The sequence below is a fragment of the Lepus europaeus genome, chromosome 11 (genome assembly GCF_033115175.1).
Source record: "Lepus europaeus isolate LE1 chromosome 11, mLepTim1.pri, whole genome shotgun sequence".
NCBI lineage: Eukaryota > Metazoa > Chordata > Mammalia > Lagomorpha > Leporidae > Lepus > Lepus europaeus.
In genome coordinates, this window is record NC_084837.1 from 35,908,958 (window position 1) to 35,928,902 (window position 19,945).

General features: G+C 42.4%; 1 protein-coding gene and 1 pseudogene across 3 annotated transcripts; one reads left to right on the plus strand and one right to left on the minus strand.

The window, feature by feature from the left end:
- Positions 1–547: 547 nt before the first annotated feature.
- TRAPPC6B (trafficking protein particle complex subunit 6B) lies at positions 548–16,987 on the plus strand. Of its 3 annotated transcripts, none has more exons than XM_062205235.1 (6): positions 550–947; positions 4,856–4,923; positions 5,614–5,767; positions 7,418–7,501; positions 13,298–13,391; positions 14,721–16,817. In XM_062205235.1, the coding sequence occupies exons 1-6, from the start codon at positions 867–869 to the stop codon at positions 14,750–14,752; spliced, it is 513 nt and encodes a 170-aa protein (XP_062061219.1). In that variant the 5' UTR covers positions 550–866; the 3' UTR covers positions 14,753–16,817. The 3 variants fall into 3 exon arrangements, with proteins under 3 accessions (XP_062061221.1, XP_062061219.1, XP_062061220.1); XM_062205236.1 differs by having other exon boundaries at positions 552–947; positions 5,650–5,767; positions 14,721–16,816; XM_062205237.1 differs by lacking the exon at positions 13,298–13,391 and having other exon boundaries at positions 548–947; positions 14,721–16,987.
- Positions 15,924–16,029, minus strand: LOC133770846 (U2 spliceosomal RNA; annotated as a pseudogene).
- Positions 16,988–19,945: the final 2,958 nt, after the last annotated feature.

Genomic DNA, 19,945 nt, shown 5'->3' on the forward strand with positions numbered 1-19,945 from the left:
GTCCTGACCTCGGCCACGACCCCTAGTATCTTCTGGTTAACTTGTATGTTCTGCTTCAGGTATTCCATCTTGTTTTTGTTTGTTTACTTGGTTTGTTTTGTTTTCTCACTTCATGCCTTTAGTCCCTTGCACTCCACTTCCAGTAAACTTCCTGGTGGCCAACATGTCCCTACACCTGTTTGCGTACCTGGGCTTAATTCAATATACACCTGGACACTATCTCAATATATCTAAAAATTCACCGCCTGAAAATTGATGATTTATTTACTCTTTCTACAGTTTTTCATATTGAAGAACACACAGTAGGAACCGAAAGCTTTTAATGAAGCCAGCAGGGATTCTTGTTACCTTTTCTAACTTTTACAGCTGATTAACACGGGGATGGCAGCAAAGGCACCCTGTCTTCTTAAATCCTCTACGTACCCACCCCGGATATCTCCGGGGAGGAGCTTTCCTCCTCTCCGCACTGGCCACGAACCCGGGCGGGAGAGGAGCTCCGTGACCATAGAGCTGGCGGAATGCCGGGCTAGAGGGGACCGGAAGTTGCTTCTTCGCCCCCCGCCCAGGGGCTGGGTCGGGTCTCCGCGGGCTGGGTCTGGTTCTCGCTGCTTGTCAGGCTGCTTCGGCTCCGGGTCTTCGTAGCCCGGGGAGTGGGCTTGCCCCAGTGTTGGGCTCGTGCCCGTTCGGACCTCACGCGGGTGCCTGCCTTCCAGAAGCGGAGAGAATTCCTGTGTCTCCTAGCAACCGGGCACCGGGCTGCCGCCTGAGGGAGCGGGGCTCGGGCCGAGTCGTTCAGACAAGGGCCGGAACCTCCGGGCCCGGCCCGAACGGGAGCCGAAACCCGGAGCTGCAAGGATAAGCCAGCGATGGCGGACGAGGCGCTGTTTTTGCTGCTCCATAACGAGATGGTGTCTGGAGTGTACAAGTCCGCGGAGCAGGGGGAGGTGGTGAGTGCTGCCGCACGCCTTGGCACCGGTTGTTTCACCTCCATTCTTTGCCTCAACCCTGTGCCGTCGCCACCCGGCATCCCTCCGGGTGTAAACTGTCCCAGCGCCAGGCATCCTGAACCTGTCGGCCGTCTCCTCTGACACCTTTACCTTCCATCCTTTTCTCTTTGGTTCTCTTTGGTGTCTTTGTGGGTGTGGGTTGGTTTTTTTTTTTTTTTTTTTTTTTGCAGTTCCCCCTTTGCCGTGCAAGCCACAATGTGTTTTTCTTCTAATGTTGTTCCTACCGTGATTTATGGCAGAGCTGATTTTCACACCCCTAGTGAATTTTGCTAGCACTCTGCAGCACTTCAGAGCCTCCCACTGGGCAAACCTGTCCCAGCCTGAGAACCCTGTCCCGTCCTTTCCCGTTCCAGATCCTCGGTACCACTGCACACAACTCGAAGGCAGAGCTTTAATGAGGTGTGGGGTCATAGCAAAGGAAACATGGGAGGTGTTCACGATACTTAGGAAAATAGGGTTTAAGTACAGAAAATATTCAGCACCCACGAATTCAGAGCTAGTTCTAAGAGCTAAGGATAAAGTAGTGCGTGAAACAATGGCTCCATCCTTCTGAAAGAGACTTCTGATACGTGAAGTTCTCCTGCACGCCTTGATTCTTTCAGAAGACGAGAGTAAAGACGCGTTTGGGGCCTAACACTTCGCTGGCTAAATCAGATTAAACGCCTGCTTTACAGCCTTTGGGGGTGGTGATTTAATGAGAAAGGAGTTGTGTATTGGGTATGAGGTGTAGAATCACAGAGATGTCACGGATTTTAGAACTGGGATATTCCAGTCATGGTCAAGTCAGGAACCCTTTCTGTAATGCTGCTGATGAAGAGGGTTGGAGACTGGGCGAGGGGGGAATGGGACAAGTGTCCTAGATAAGGTTAAAGACAAAGTATGAGAGAGGTGGGTTTACTGAAATATGATTGAGCGTTTCATTTTGACTGAGTAAAAAGAATTGAGAGCTATCGTTAGAAACAGCTTGATATAATTAAATAATTGGGGCCTTCTCAGTGGAAAAGGGGAAGGGGAATGATGTGGCCCATTTTTTTTTTTTTTTTTTTTTAACAGAGTGGATAGTAAAAAACAGAGAAAGGTCTTCCTTTTGCCGTTGGTTTACCCTCCAATTGCCGCTGCGGCCGGCGCATCGTGCTGATCCAAAGCCAGGAGCCAGGTGCTTCTCCTGGTCTCCCCTGCGGGTGCAGGGCCCAAGGACCTGGGCCATCCTCCACAGCAGAGAGCTGGCCTGGAAGAGGGGCAACTGGGATAGAATCCAGCGCCCCAACCGGGACCAGAACCCGGTGTACCGGTGCTGCAAGGCAGAGGATTAGCCTGTTAAGCCACGGCGCCGGCCTTGAATTTTAGAAAGATGATTCAGTGTTTGGGTTAGAGAGGGAAGACTCTTGTAATAACATCCATTGTTGCAGGAGTCACAGCAGGAGATTAGGTTTGAATTAAGACAGGGATAGTAGAAATAGGGGAGAACAACTTGAGAGGTAGAAGACAGAATCTATAGGCCTTGAGTAAGTGTGGGAGTGAGAGTAGAAAGAGTCTCAGAAATGAAGCAGATTTGATTATACACTTTTTAAATTTATTTTTATTTTATTTGAAGGACAGAGAGACAGAGATAGCTTCCGGCTACTGGTTCACTCACCAGTGCCCATAACAGCTGGCTGGGCCTGGCCAAAGCCAGGAGTCTGGAACTCAATCCCAGCATCCCACATGGGTGACAGAGACCCAAGTATTTGAGCCATTATAGGCTATTCCCTTCCTGCCCTATCCTGCCGCCCCACTCCAACCCTCCAACCCCCAGTCTGCCAAAGTATGCAGGAAGTCGGAATTAGAAGCAGAGCTAGGACTTGGACCTGGGCACTCTGACAAGGGATTCTCGGCGTTTCAAGTGGTGTTCTAATTGCTGCGCCAAATGTCTGCCCCAAATACAGACTTAAATATGCTTCATATGAGTGCTGTGTGAGACCTTTCAATGGCTGAGTCCAGTAAAGTGTATACTTAGAAGTACAGTTTGATTTGGCACAGCCCAAATTGGAATGTGTGGTTCTTTAGAAAAAAGTTCTGCAAATAGTGAAGCCTGTGGTCTACTTCTTAGTAGAAATCAGATGGGCTTCAGAATATACAAAATCCCTGCTTTCTTGGAGCTGCATTCCAGTAGAGGGTAGGGTTAAGGGGATATGAGTGATATAAAATATTAAACCTATGTTAAATGGTGAAAAAAGTTCTTTTTTTTAAAAAAAAATATTCATTTGAAAGGTGGAATTATAGAGAAGGAAAGAGAGAGAGATTCCATCAGTTGGTTCACTCTCCAATTGGCCACAACAGGCCGAAGCCAAGAGGCTGGAACTCCATTTGGGTCTCCTACATGGGTGACAGCAGCCCAAGTACTTGGGCCATCTTCTGCTGCTTTCCTGGGTGCATTAGTAGGGAACTGGATCAAAAGTGGAGCAGGTGAGACTCGAACTGGCACTCATACAGGATGCCATTGTTGCAGATTGCAGCTTAACCCACTAAGCCACAGTGTCAGCCCCAGAAAGACATTCCACAGAGAAAAATTAAACAGAGAAGTGGCATAGGGCATCAGAAGTTACTTCCAGAAGGCTTAATAAAACACAGATACTGGCCCCCACACTTAGAATTTCTGACTCAGTAGATTGGAGGTGGGGCTAGTGAATTTGCATTTTTAGCAAGTTCTCGTAAGATGCTGATGTTGCTGGTCTAGGGGCACAGGAGGATAGAGTTGCTGAAGGGAGATGATGCTGCAGTTTTAGCGATATCTTTAAAATGGGCTTCATCGAGTTGGTGACGTGAGAGCAAATACTTCTAGGAGCTAATAAAGTTGGTCATATCACTATCTGGAGGAAGAACTGCCATTGTAAAGGCCCTGAAATTGTACTATTGCTGGCATGTTTAAGGGTCAGCAAGGAGACCAGAGCAGATTGATCTGAATGAGTGTGAAGAGTAGAAGGTTCAGGCCAGAGAGGTATGGGTTCTGGATTGTGTAGAGCTTTACAGATCAACTGTAGGAATTTAGAAGTGTTCAGCATGGAGATACTAAGATTGGATGAGATTGTCATAGGAAGAGCAAAGCAATGCCATGATTCAAGAAGTGGGATGGTCATCAACCAAGGCACACTGAGAACCAAGGAGCTTAGATGACTTTAGCAGACATTTTAAAGTATAGACCTATTGAACTTAATGAGAACATAAAGATAGTGACTGATGGAAGTGAATCAAAGGTGATACCAGATTTTATAAGGTAGGAGAAGGACTGGTACTGTGCTGTAGCAGGTAGAGCTGCTGCCTGGGGGTGCCAGCATCCTATATGGGAGCTGGTTCAGTCCCTGCTGCTCCATTTCCTATCCAGCTCCCTGTTAATGCACCTGAGAAAACAGCAGAAGATGGCCCAAGTAGGGCCCCTGTACCCACGTGGGAGACCTATATGAAGCTTTTGGCTCCTGGCTTTGGCCCGGCCCAGCCCTGGCTGTTGTGGCCATTTGGGGAGTAAACCAGCAGATGGAAGATATATCTCTCTCTCTCTCTCTTTTTCTCTGTGTGTGTCTGCCTCTCCTTCTCTGTAATTCTGACTTTCAAATAAATATTGAGGAATAAAAAAGGTAGGAGAGAACAATGGATAAGCCTCTAAGAAGAGTCGTTGGTATTTCTTAAAAGTAATTATAAGTTATTAGTAATTTTATTGATAAAATTGAGGATGTATTGTAAAACACTTTCTATTAAAATGTTTCAGTTACAAATATGAATGTTTACATTAATATTTAGCCAGTATTTTAAAAGTTTTTGAGTGCTAATATCTTGGCTTTCCAAACTTATTTCACAACTTATTTCTTATATAGGAAAATGGACGGTGTATAACTAAGCTGGAAAACATGGGGTTTCGAGTAGGACAAGGATTGATAGAAAGGTGAGCAGTATGGATTTGAAAATTTTCTTCCAGGTAGGTTATGAACAAAGATGATCCATTTCAAACGATTGCATAAACCCTGAGATAGTACAGTTTGAATTCCTGAATTTTAATTCTTGTCTATACTTTAATTCATAGATAGAAATTTCTTTCTAGGCCTGATTCTATTTTAGTTATTAAAATATTATGTTTTAATATCTGAAGATAATATATTTTTATCCAGATTTTTTTCTCCTGAAAAGTATTGAAACAGTTATCTAAAGTCTCATTGCATTTTCTACTTGAGATCTATTAGGTCCTTTAAAAAATTCCTGAATGTAATTTTGTTTAAGTGTATAGAGGTGGAAATTAGATTCAGTGTTTATGTATTTAATAATATTCTTACTTGTAGATCAGTTCTTTTTAGTATTCCTTTCTCACTGTGTGACTGGTTAAATTATTATACTTTGTACGTTACCATGATCATGATCAGTTCTTTATTTTGATGTGCTAGTTCTTTATTTTGATGTACCTGAAATTTTGGATATATTGTTGGACTGATAAACTCTTAATTTTAGGCCCCATACTTAATAGAATGGAACATGAATCCATTGAGATGGAGATCTGTTTTACTTCATGATTATCAAGAAATGTTCAGTGTTATTCTGACATTTAAAAGTTAATAATTTGCCCTTTTTGCTTTCTTTGGAGGAAAAACACTGTATTACTTTTAGCTGATCTTTTTAGGTTTACAAAAGATACCGCAAGATTCAAGGATGAGTTAGACATCATGAAGTTCATTTGTAAAGATTTTTGGACTACAGTATTCAAGAAACAAATTGACAATTTAAGGACAAATCATCAGGTATTTAGATATACGAAGGCCTCTTTTAAAAGTTATTTAACTTAATATAAATGTCTTATTTTAGTAATTCAGTTATTTAAAACAAAATAATTTCTGATCAACTCTGGAATGTTTCTTAAAGTTATTAGTTTTTTCTTTAGTAGGGTAGAGTGAATAAAGATGAAAATTGTTTCTTTCTTCCAATTATATAAGTGATGTTAAGCTTTAAAAAGTAGCAAATGTCAGAATGATATTGGTTTTAGGATTTGATTTCTTAGTTATTTATACTTAGTAGTGGTAATATGGAGAGTCATCAGTATATCTCACATTTATGTCTTTAGATTAATTACTAAAGTCTAATTTACAGAGCATATTTAACTCAGTTAACTATTATTATTATTATTATTATTATTATTATTTTGACAGGCAGAGTGGACAGTGAGAGAGAGAGAGACAGAGAGAAAGGTCTTCCTTTGCCGTTGGTTCACCCTCTAATGGCTGCTGCGGCCGGCGCACCGCGCTGATCCGAAGGCAGGAGCCAGGTACTTCTCCTGGTCTCCCATGCGGATGCAGGGCCCAAGCACTTGGGCCATCCTCCACTGCCTTCCCAGGCCATAGCAAAGAGCTGGCCTGGAAGAGGGGCAACCGGGATAGAATCTGGCGCCCCAACCAGGACCAGAACCCGGTGTGCCGGCGCCGCAAGGCGGAGGATTAGCCTGTTGAGCCATGGCGCTGGCCCCTCAGTTAACTATTATTGCTGTCATATTTCCTATTCTTAAAATGTTTTGTTACTATAAAATTAGATTACATAGAAAACTATGCATTTGATAATTGATTTGACTTTATAAACCTTGAATACTTCGAGTGGATTTGGCATCTTAGGTATAATACATGAAAATAACTGGTTTGATATTACCATTATAATTCATGTTTTCATACACTAGCACCAACCTTAGTATGAAATTGCTTCAAATGGTAATGGGAAACAGTGACTCTGTTTATTGACTTTCTAGACATAATTTCATGTGAACATGTATTATGATTCCTTTACACAAGACTGAGATCTTATTATAAGGATGAGGTCTGTTCTATGCATCTTGGTGTCTTTAGTGTATTAAAACATTCATGAATATTAGTACTGTGAAATAATGAAGTTGCAGCTCTAACCTAAATATTGCAAAACTTCATCCTTTAAAGAAATTTGACCAATGGAAAGAAGAATTTTAAGTAATTTCAGAAAACTCTTAAATTGTTTCATGGGGATACATTTTTTAAAAAAATTTTTTATTTATTTATTTGAGAGGTAGAGTTACAGACAGTGAGAGGGAGAGACAGAGAGAAAGGTCTTCCTTCCGTTGGTTCACTCCCCAAATGGTTGCAACAACCAGGGCTGCACTGAACTGAAGCCAGGAGCCAGCTGCTTCTTCCTGGTCTCCCATGCAGGTGCAAGGGCCCAAGCACTTAGGCCATCTTCTGCTGCTTTCCCAGGCCACAGCAGAGAGCTGGATTGGAAGAGGAGCAGCTGGTACTATAACCTGTGCCCATATGGGATGCCAGCGCCACAGGCAGAGGATTAACCTACTGCGCCACGGCACCGGCCCCAAGGGGATAAGATAATTTTTAAAGACTACACATTATGTTGATTTGGATGTTTTTTCTATTTTGGAACAGGGCATCTATGTGCTTCAGGACAACAAATTTCGTTTGCTTACTCAGATGTCTGCAGGAAAACAGTATTTGGAACATGCATCCAAGGTATCTCATGTAAAAGAAGATTTGGGTTTTCTATTAAAAACAGAGGGAAAAATACAACACCAATTACAATAGACTCTTGAATCAAAAATAGGTTTGAAAATTTCTTATTTATTTGTTTTCTTTTTTATTTATTTATTTATTTTTATTTATTTTTTTATTTAGTGAATATAAATTTCCTAAGTACAGCTTATGGATTACAAAGGCTTCCCTCCCCACAACCTTCCCCCCACCCGCAACCCTCCCCCTTCCCACTCTCTCTCCCCTTCCATTCCCATCAAGATTCATTTTCAATTCTCTTTATATACTGAAAATCAGTTTAGTATATGTAAAGATTTCAAGAATTTGCCCTCACATAGCAACACAAAGTGAAAAAGAATACTGTTGGAGTACTAGTTATAGCATTAAATAACAGTGTACATCACATTAATGACAGAGATTCCACAAGATATTTTTTTTTAAAAAAGGATTGATTTTTTTTCTATGTAATTTCCAATTTAAAACCAAGGGTTTTTTTTTTTTCATTTTCAATTATCTTTATATACAGAAGATTGCTTTAGTATATACTAAGTAAAGATTTCATCAGTTTGCACCCACACATTACCACAATGTGTAAAAATACTGTTTCAGTACTAGCTATATCATTACTTCACCTTCGACAACCTATTAAGGACAGATCCCACATGGGACGTAAGTACACAGTGACTCCTGATGTTGATTTAACAATTTAACACTCTTGTTTATTTTTTTTATTTTTGACAGGCAGAGTGGACAGTAAGAGAGAGACAGAGAGAAAGGTCTTCCTTTTTGCCGTTGGTTCACTCTCCAATGGCTGCCGCGGTAGGCGTGCTGCGGCTAGCGCACCGCGCTGATCCGATGGCAGGAGCCAGGTGCTTATCCTGGTCTCCCATGGGGTGCAGGGCCCAAGGACTTGGGCCATCCTCCACTGCCTTCCCGGGCCATAGCAGAGAGCTGGCCTGGAAGAGGGGCAACCGGGACAGAATCTGGCGCCCCGACCGGGACTAGAACCCGGTGTGCCGGAGCCACAAGGCGGAGGATTAGCCTAGTGAGCCGCGGCACCGGCCTATTTATTTGTTTTCTATAAAACAGGAGACATGTCTGTCATGTTACAATAATTTATACTAAATTGTAGGTAAATGGATTTACAGTAACCAGTTAAACACTACAATGTAGATTTATGATAGATTTTTGAAAATAACGTAGCTATATTGGTAAACGTATTCCAATGTACAAAACTGACATTAGCTGTACAAAATTATTCACCTCATATAAATTAAAAATGTTTTAAATTAATTTTTGTTTCTAAGAATACATGTTTTATGTTAGGTATATCTATATTGCTTGGCTTTATGTAGTTTTTTTGTTTTTTAATTTCAAGTAGGAATCAATTACTAGGTAAGAAAATTGACAAGTTTTTTTTTAAAGGTTTATTTTATTTGAAAGACAGAGTTATAGGGAGAAGTAGAGTCACAGAGAGAGAAGTCTTCATCTGGTGGTTCACTCCCCAAATGGCCGCAATGGCCAGAGCTGAGCCAGTCTGAAGACAGGAGCCAAGAGCTTCTTCCGGGTCTCCCATGTGAGTGCAGGGGCCCAAGGACTTAGGCCATCCTCTGCTGCTTTCCCAGGCACATTAGCAGGGAGCTGGATCAGAAGTGGAGCAGCCGGGACTCAAACCGGCACCCATTAGGGATGCTGGTACTGCAGGCTAGGGCCTTAACCTTCTGCACCACAGCACCAGCCCTCAGACAGATTTTAATCTAAGGGTTCCTTTGAAGTGATTAAGCTATCTGGGCAAATATAAGCTACTATTTATCTGTAAAAATTCATTTACACTTAAATTATCTAACAGAATGACAGTATACAGTGGTAAGGTCATAGATTTGGAGACTAATTAAATCTAGGTTTTTAAGCTAAGCTCTATAATTAATGGATTTGTGACATTAAATTACCTAATTCTTCTGGACCTTTCTTTTTTCCCATTAAAATAACATGGTGCTTTATACATAGAAGATGCTTATTAAACTATTATTACAGCTATAAAATGTCAATAAAATTAGCCAAGAAATGGGCATGATACTTTGTTTTTATAATTCACTAGTACACAGTTGCTTTTTTTCCTGTGTTTTGGGGTTGTCCAGGCTCTAATTAAATTTTTGTAGTTAATATATAATTTTTTTTTCACTGTATTATCCCTTCTAATATTTCTGCGTCTCACCTGTTTGGTTTCTTCAGTTGTGAAAAGAGTTAAAGAGTAAGATGGAATGCTTCAGTGATTTTTTTTTTTTTTTTGACAGGCAGAGTTAGACAGTGAGAGAGACAGAGAGAAAGGTCTTCCTTCTGCTGGTTCACCCCCCAAATGGCTGCCACGGCTGGTACGCTGCGCTGATCTGAAGCCAGGAGCCAGGTGCTTCCTCCTGGTTTCCCATGCGGGTGCAGGGCCCAAGCACTTGGGCCATCCTCCACTGCCCTCCCGGGCCACAGCAGAGAGCTGGACTGGAAGAGGAACAACCGGGACAGAATCCGGTGCCCCAACCGGGACTAAAACCCATGGTGCCGGCGCCGCAGTCGGAGGATTAGCCTATTGAGCCGCAGCGCTGGCCATGATTTTTAACTATTTTGAGATTATAGATACCTTTTTTAACACTTTTTTAAGATTTTATTTATTTATTTGAGAGGTAGAGTTACAGACAGAGAGATGGAGAGAGAGAGAGAAAGGTCTTCCATCCACTGGTTTATTCCCCAAATAACTGCAATGGCCGGAGCTGGGTCGATCCGAAGCCGGGAGCCAGGAGCTTCTTCCAGGTCTCCCACGCGGGTGCAGGGCCTCAAACACTTGGGCCATCTACTACTGCTTTTCCAGGCTGTAGCAGAGAGCTGATTGGAAGTGGAGCTGCTGGGCTTTGAACTGGTACCCATATAGGATGTTGGCACCAAAGGAGGGATACTTAATCTACTATGCCACAGCACCAGTCCCAAGATTATAGATATCTTTGAGAAGTGGAAAACCTCTCCCCATAAGTATGCACACATACGTAATTTTCATTTTTATATTTTAAAAATATTTATTTATTTATTTATTTATTTATTTATTTGACAAGGCAGAGGGAGAGGCAGATATAGAGGTCTTTCATTTCCTTGTTCACTCCCCAAATGGTTGCAATACCTGGGGCTGGTCCAGATCGATACTAGGAGCCAAGAACTCCATCTAGGTCTCCTACATGGATGGCAGAGGCCTACGTACCTGGTTTATCTTCCCCTGCTTTTCCAGGTGCTGTAAGCAGGGAGCTGGATGGGAAGTGAAGCAGCTGTGGCTTGAACTGGCACTCTAACATGGGATACTGGTGTAACAAGCAGTGGCTTAACACTCTGAGCTACCGTGCCAAATCCCAAGATTTTTTTAATTTTTTATTTATTTGAAAGAAAGAGATGGAAAGAAAGATATTCAATCTGCTGATTCACTGCCCAGATGGCCGCAATAGCCAGAGTTGGGCCAGCCTGAAGCAGGGAGCTTTTTCCAGGTCTCCCACGTGGCTAGCAGGGCCCAAACACTTAGGCTATCTTCTGCTGCTTTTCTGAGGCCATTAGCAGGGAGCTGGATGAGAAGTGGAGCAGCCAAGACATGAACTAGTGCCCATGTGAAATGCCTGAATAGCACACGGCAGCTTTACCCTCTATGCCACAATGCCAGTCCAGCCCCCATGATTTTTATTTTTATGGAGTTCAGTTACTAGGTTAGAATTGTTGGAGAGGCTGGCATTGGGACACAGTGCGTTAAAGCCACAGCCTACAGCGCTGACATATCATGTGGTCTCTGGTTCAAGTCTCAGCTGCTCCACTTCTGATCTAGCTTCCTGCTAATGTTCTGGTTCAAGTCTCAGCTGCTCCACTTCCGATCTAGCTTCCTGCTACTGCGCCTGGGAAAACAGAGGAAGATGGCCTAAGTCCTTGGGCCCCTGCACCCACGTGGGAGACCTAAAAGAAGCTCTTGGATCCTGGCTTTGGATCAGCTCAGCTCTGGCCGTTGTGGCTATTTGGGGAGCGAATCAGTGGATGGAAGACCTCTCTCTGTGTGTCTCTACATCTTTCTAACTCTTTCAAATAGATAAAATAAAGCTTTAAAAATTTTTTTGGTGGGGGCAGCACTGTGGTGCAGCTGATTAAACCACCATCTGCAGTGCTGGCATCCCACACAGGTGCCAGTTCAAGTCCTGGCTACTCCACTTATGATCCAGCTCCCTTCTATGGCCAGGAAATGCAGTAGAAGATGGTCCAAGTCCTTGGGCCCCTGCACCTGCGTGTGAGACCTTGAAGAAGCTCCTGGCTTCTGGGTTTGTGTCAGCCCAGCTCTGGCTGTTTGGCCATTTGGGGAGTGAACCAGCTGATGGGAGGTATCTCTTTCTGCCTTTGCCTCTTTATCACTCTGCATTTCAAATATATAAATAAATCTTAAAAATTAAATAAATAGGCCGGCGCCGCGGCTCACTAGGCTAATCCTCCACCTTGCGGCGCTGGCACACCGGGTTCTAGTCCCGGTCGGGGCACCGATCCTGTCCCAGTTGCCCCTCTTCCAGGCCAGCTCTCTGCTGTGGCCAGGGAGTGCAGTGGAGGATGGCCCAAGTCCTTGGGCCCTGCACCCCATGGGAGACCAGGATAAGCACCTGGCTCCTGCCATCGGATCAGCGCGGTGCGCCGGCCGCAACGCGCCTACCGCGGCAGCCATTGGAGGGTGAACCAACGGCAAAGGAAGACCTTTCTCTCTGTCTCTCTCTCTCACTGTCCACTCTGCCTGTCAAGAAAAAAAAAAAAAAAATTAAATAAATAGGCCGGTGCCGCAGCTCACTAGGCTAATCCTCCACCTGTGGCTCCGGTACCCTGGGTTCTAGTCCCGGTTGGGGCGCCTGATTCTGTCCTGGTTGCTCCTCTTCCAGGCTAGCTCTCTGCTGTGGCCCGGGAAGGCAGTGGAGGATGGCCCGAGTGCTTGGGCCCTGCACCCGCATGGGAGACCAGGAGGAAGCACCTGGCTCCCGGCTTTGGATCAGCGCGGTGCACCGGCCGCAGCGGCCATTTGGGGGGTAAACTAGTGGAAGGAAGACCTTTCTCTCTGTCTCTCTCACTGTCTAACTCTGCCTGTCAAAAAAAAAAAAAAATTAAATAAATAAAAATTCCTTATATTATTCATTTTTTCAGTTTCCACTCTTGTCAGACTTTTTCCTGCTGTAGTTTAGTCCCTTTCCTTTTGTTGCAGACAGTTTCTCACTATCCAGAGTGTTGATAATTTGAACCTGGATAAGTCTTTGTTGTAGCAGGCTCTAAGTCTTGAACAAGTTGACACTCTTGGTTGTAAATACTAGAAGCCAACTCTCATTGAATGCAGTATCATTAGTTAGCATATAGAGTTCATGGAAGGGCTCAGAAAACAAGCAAGAACCATGGGAGGTTTAAGTAGCCAGTGACTGGATCACTCCACAGGGAGTGATTAGACTTCTGTGGGCAGGGTAAACAATAGACATAGCTACTTTTGGTGCCATCAGAACTAACTCTGACCTGTTTTCGGCTTATTTTTTCACTCATTTTTGATTTAGAGTACTGGCCTAGAGCAGCTAGTTGGCCAAGCTTGCCATGTGTCCGTGAGCTTAAGTTGCTAAGGATGTAGAAGTCTACCTTTTAAAAAAACAGTGGTGACTTACTGATAGTGTGGTTTAAGTAAATGAAATAGTTATCAATAGCTTTACTACTTTAGTAAATCATTACTATTTTTAACAGTTTTTTTCCTTTTAGTATTTAGCATTTACATGTGGTTTAATCAGAGGTGGCTTGTCAAACTTGGGGATAAAAAGTATTGTAACAGCTGAAGTGTCTTCAATGCCTGCCTGTAAGTTGAATTCACATTTCTATAAATGTGTTATTTTTCTAAGGAGGGTCTTTTTTTTTTTAAACTTAGAGGAAATTAAAAATGCTAAAACTGTTTCATTTTAGTTTTAGCAGTTTAACATGTAGCATACTATACTAATATTCAATGACATTTTATTTATTTTAAAGATTTATTTAATTATGTGAAAGAGTGACTTAAACAGGGGAGGGGAGAGAGAGAGAGAGAGTGAGAGTGAGCGCAAGAGAGCATGCGTGCTCATGAGTGCTTCTGTCTGCTGGCTCATTCCCCAAATGGCCACAATGATTGGACCTGAGCTGGGTGGAAGCTAGGAGCCAGGGGCTTCATCCAGGTCTTCCATATGGGCCCAAGCACTTGGGCTATCTTTTGCTGCTTTCCTAGGCACATTAATAGGGAGCTGTATCAGAAATGAAACAGGGGCCGGCACTGTGACATAGCAGGTAAATCCACAGCCTGCAGTGCCAGCATCCCATATGGGTGTTGGTTCAAGTTCTGTCTGCTCCATTTCCGATCCAGCTCTCTGGTATGGCCTGGGAAGGCAGTAGAGGATGGCCCAAGTTCTTGGGCCCCTGCACCCACGTGGGAGACCTAGAAGAAACTCCTGGCTCCTGGCTTCGGATAGGCCTAGTTCCAGCTGTTGCAGCCAATTGGGGAGTGAATCAGTGGATGGAAGACTTCTCTCTCTCTCTGCCTCTCCTCTCTCTGTGTAACTCTGACTTTCAAATAAATCAATCATAAAAAAAAATCAAACAGCTGGCACTTGAACCGGTGTTCATGTGGGATGCTGGTGTTGCATTCTGCTGTGCCGCAATGCTGACCCCTCAATATTTTAATTCGTGATAGAAAATTCTCTAAGAAAAACTGCTAAAGAAATACAATATAAGGGACAACTCTTAACTTTTAAAGGAAAATGCACAGTGTTCTTTTAAGGTAGCACTTTTTCCTGTGGTAGTGAAAATGTATTTTTAAACAGTTATTTAGGTTATGTCTATTGTTAAAGCTAAATAAATCCAACTACTCTTTTATCACTAAAGATCTTCCTAAAGATCTTTTTACTAGAGCTATCACTAAAAAATAAAATTTACTTGAGCTTCACTGTCTTTCTTTCCCAGTCATTGTGCTCATTGGTAAGGAAACACCTAAAAATGTAGGCCTCACAAAGAAACAAAGGTACTATGAAAAATTGTTTGACACAGCAAGTTTATTAATAGGAACTACTTCTTAAGTATAACATAAAATAAATGAATAGGCTTGTTTTGTTTTCCTTGTATGTAAAATCAGATAATGATTTTATATATTTTCTTTTTTAAGGCAAATTTCAGGTGATGATACAGAAGCTGTAGAACATTGTGGAATACAAGCTTCAACAGTGTAAAGAGATAAATTATGTGTGAAGTATTCAGGTAGTATGATTTAACTACAGTGTTGGACATTTGTACAGAACTGAGGGTGTATTTTATTAATCTAATACAAAACAAGTTAAAGCAGATAAAGGGACATCTACTATGACTTACACTTTACTGGAACTATTCAAAATGAAAACCTGATTTCAAATAACTAGACTCCAAGTTGTAACTCTTTACTTTAAATATTGTTGTTTGCTTAGAGTGATGTGTATTTAACCATAGATGGAAACACAAAACTCAGGGTTTGTTGAGTTAGCATAAAGAAAAATATGACCAATCAGATCATTTGTGTAAGAATTAATAATTTTGATAAAGTGGGAATATCAGTTATTTTTAAAAAATACACTAAGTTAAGCTTTTTATTGCTTATAATTTATTTGATTGTTTGTATAAGGATTTCATATGTGTATACATTATATGTCTCTCTGTCTGCCTAAATTGCTTAAAACCTTAATTTCACTTTAATAACTTTCAGTCTTTGAGACCTTCATTAATATAATAAAGGTGAAGTACATGATAGTTTAAATGTTAATTTGGTGACATTAGGGCCAAAGAATATTAGGTGTGTTGGGAAGGGTGTGTTCCTGTTACAGTTTTTCAACCTCCTGTGGTGCACTGGAAGTTCTGGTAAAGGTTCAAACATCCTTGTTCTCTTGTCTACTCTTCTACAATGGACAGAGGGTTAGATAATAGGACTCATTCATTGGGCCTTATCCATTGACATTGATTGGACCATATCTTCTCAGTGGGTTGAGGTCAGTGTTCAGCTAGTATAGCTCTTGTAGCACCTTTTCCAGTTATCTTACTTTATTTCAGTTATCTGGCTTATTAAGTAGGTATGCACAATCCAGCTTTTGTTAGAACTCTGTATGTTGGGGTGTCTTCACTCTGATCACTAACACTGTACTTTGTTTTCCATTTAATTACTATCCTTGTGCATATATTTGTTTGACAGGGAATTTGGTAGAAGGTGATTGGCACATCAAAATATTTCACTGGCTTCTCTGCCATAAAAATGAAGGACTAAGGATAACTTGTAATAAAATGAAACAAAAATTATATTAAAAACAGGCAATAAAAATATAAAAATTTACTTTAGGACATAAAAGAAAATTCAGGTTATAGCCATACCATTTTCCTTTCATAGAAAGGTATTATTAAACTGATAAGAACTGATATTACACTTGATCTTAGCCAAAAGGCTGAGAAGTGATTAGAAAGTTATTATAAATATATCATTTTAACTTAAATTATTTTAAGTAATCCTAATTTTCAGAGTATTTGGGAAGTTTTTATTTTTTTCAGGTTTTAGAAAAATATATTCAGAGAAAACTGTTCCAAACATAAAATAAAAAAAAAAAAATGGGATGCTTAGAAATTAAAAAAGGTTGCAGTGATCCAGGAATAGCAAATGACCCAGAAGTAGATCAAAAGGAACAAAATAGACTTTCAAAGCAGGCGTAGTGTACGTGAATTTTTAAGAAAGGCTGTTTTTCAAATCAGTGGCTTTGTTAAACACATTCATTTGCCTACCCATCAGTCATTTTCTCTACCCTCCCTTGCTGACAAAGCCTTATTTTTGTTTTGGTGTTAACTGTGACTACCCCTACTTAGGATGTGTTGATTAGACTTTGACCCACTCATGGTGATTGGTTTATCTTGATCGCTCAATGAAGTCCTGGCTAATGAGACAAAGAGGGAATACTAGGTTTGGGGGAAATTTTTTTTGTTACTCTCAGAAATGGATACAAGATAGGGAGCCTCCCCGCTTTCTTCTCAGTGATGATGGTTGGGATGTTTGGACTGAGTCTGCAGCCTCCTGGTGACTATCAGAGGACACGCATGAAGGTAAAAGCCACCACCCTGAAAATAGCAGGATGCAGACAGAAAGCAGCTGAATTGTGCTCTAGAATAACTAATGCTGAAGATGCTTTACCTCTGGACTTTTATTATGTAAAATATTAAATTCCTTATTTCAATCCACTTTGGCTTGGTTTTGTTTTTATTTGTAGCCAAAATGAAATGTTTCTTATAGAAGCAAAAGAAAAGCAGGGTCAAGAAATACTGCAGGGGCAGATGTTTGTGATACAGCGGGTTAAGCCACCCCTAAGCCAGAAACCTAGAACTCCATCCTGGCCTCCTGCATGGATAACAGGGGCACACTTGGGCCATCTTCCACCAACCAGGATTCGAAATCCATTTCAAAATGAGATGCAAACCTTGCCACATGCCTACCCTGGTGCAAAAAATTTTCAAAATCCATGCATAATTTTCACATAATACACATCTTCCAAGAAATTTTCTAAGACCTTTATGTATGGGTTTCAGGATTTCTTGCACGAAAAGAAACTTTTTTTTTTTTCTTAAAGCTTTATTTATTTGAAAGAGTGAGAGAGCAGATGAGCGAGTTCTTCCATTTGCTGGTTCACCCCCCAAATGGTCACTACAGCTGGGGCTAGACTGATCAGGAGCCAGGAGCCTCCTCTGGGTCTCTCCCACATCAGGCAGGGACCCAAGTACCTGGGCCATCTTGAAATGGTTTCCCAGGCTTACTAGCAGGGAGCTGGTTTGGTAGTGGAGCCGACAGGCACTGACTTTACCTGCTGTGTCACAGCACTGGCCCCCAAATAAATATCTTTTAATCAAAGTTTCCACAAACTATTTTTAAAAAAGATTATTTATTTGAAAGGCAGAGTTAGATGCAGAGAGAAAGAGAAGTCTTCCATCGCTGGTTCACTCCCCAAATGGCTGCAATGGCAGATCCAAAGCCAGAAGCTAGGAGTTTCTTCCAGGTCTTCCACTCAGGTGTAGGAGCCCAAGGACTTGGGCCATCTTCTACTGCTTTCCCAGGCTGTAGCAGGGAGCAGGATAAGAATTGGAGCAGCTGGGACTAGAACCTGTGCCTATGTGGGATGCTGCACTGCATAAACTGTATGTTTATTACAATAAAATTTTAGAGGTCAGCGAGCACCATGAGATTGTTTAAATAGTGGAAAACTTGGGGGCTGGTGCTGTGGGGTAGAGGGTAGAGCCACTGCTTGCAGTGTTGGTGTCCCATATGGGAGTTGTTTCGAGTCCAGGTGCTCCACTTCTGATCCAGCTCTCTGCTATGGCCTGGGAGAGCAGTAGAAGAAGGCCCAAGTCATTGGGCCCCTGCACCTGCATGGGAGACTCGAAGAAGCTCCTGGATCCTGGCTTCAGATTGATGCAGCTCTGGCCGTTGTGGCCAAGTGGGGAGAGAACCAGCAGATGGAAGACCTCTTTCTCTGCCTCTTCTCTCTGTGTAATTCTGCCTTTCAAATAAATAAATCTTCAAGAAAAAATTTTTTGGGGGGTCGGCGCTGTGGCGCAGCGGGTTAATGCCCTGGCCTGAAGTGCCGGCATCCCATGTGGGTGCCAGTTCGAGTCCTGGCTGCTCCACTTCCAAACCAGCTCTCTGCTATGGCCTGGGAAAGCAGTGGAAAATGGCCCAAGTCCTTGGGCCCCTGTACCCACATGGGAGACCTGGAAGAAGCTCCTGGCTTTGGATCGGTGCATCTCCAGCTATTGCAGCCATCTGGGGAGTGAACCAGCGGATGGAAGACCTCTCTCTGCCTCTCTCTTTAACTCTTTCAAATAAATAAAAAATTTTATTAAAAATTTTTAATAAAAATCATTTAATAAAAAATTTTTATAGCTCAGACCATAAAGATAATATTTGCATTTTGAAACTACACTTAAAATTTAAAACATTGTTTAACTCAGCAATTCCATTTCTATATAAAGTTTAAGAAAATGAGTGATGAAAAACTGCATATAAGGATTTTCACTATTTGGTTATTGAATACATATGATTAAATTATGGCATTGGCAAATAAGGGAATTCTACAGCTGTTAAGGGTAAAAGCAGGGGCTGGTGCTGTGGCATAGTAGCATAAGCCTCCATCTACCTCACGTGCATCCTGTATAGGTGCTAGTTCAAGTCCCAGCTGCTCTACTTCCAATCCAGCTCCCTGCTAATTTGCCTAGGAAAGCAGTGGAAGATGATCCAAGTGCTTGGGCCCCTGCACCCATGTGGGAGACCTTGAAGAAGCTTCTGGCTCCTGGCTTCAGATTGGCTCAGCTCCAGCCATTGTGGCCATTTGGGGAGTGAACCAGAGGATGGAAGGCCTCTGTCTTTCCCCTTTCTCTAAGTCTCTCAAATTTTTACTTTTTTAGATATATTTATTTGAAAGAGTTACACATAGAAAGAAGGAGAGGCACAGAGAGAGAGGTCTTTTCCATCTGCTGATTCACTCCCCCGTTGGTCACAATGGCCAGAGCTGAGCTGATCCAAAGCCAAGAGCCGGGAGCTTCTTTCGGGTCTCCCACGTGGGTGCAGGGGTCCAAGGACTTGGGCCATCTTGTACTGTTTTCCTAGGCCATAGCAGAGAGCTGGATCAGAAGTGGAGCAGCCAGGACTCAAACCGGCACCCATATGGGATGCCAGTACTGCAGGCAGCAGCTTTACCCGCTACACCACCAGAGTGCCGGCCCCTCAAATAAATCTTTAAAAAAAGGGTGAAAACATTTACATGGAAACATGTTAATTGGTGTATTAAGAGAAAAGTCTTACTGGATCCTGCATGTACACTATTTAAGTATCTGTTATGAATACATGCTTAAATTATAAAAAAAAAAAAAGACTGGAAAGTTATAAGTAAACTATACAGACTCTGAGATTTCTGATGTTTAGCTTTCATATTATTTCTAAAACAATCCTACAGTAAATATTTTTCTACTTAAGATTGAGAAAATATGTTAAAACCAATGGGATTTTGGGCTGGCGCCGTGGCTCAACAGGCTAATCCTCCGCCTTGCGGCGCCGGCACACCGGGTTCTGGTCCTGGTTGGGGCTCCAGATTCTATCCCGGTTGCCCCTCTTCCAGGCCAGCTCTTTGCTATGGCCTGGGAAGGCAGTGGAGGATGGCCCAAGTGCTTGGGCCCTGCATCCGCATGGGAGACCAGGAGAAGCACCTGGTGCGCCAGCGTCAGCGGCCATTGGAGGGTGAACCAACCGCAAAGGAAGACCTTTCTCTCTGTCTCTCTCACTATCTACTCTGCCTGTTAAACAAACAAACAAACAAAAACAATGGGATTTTAAAACTGGTT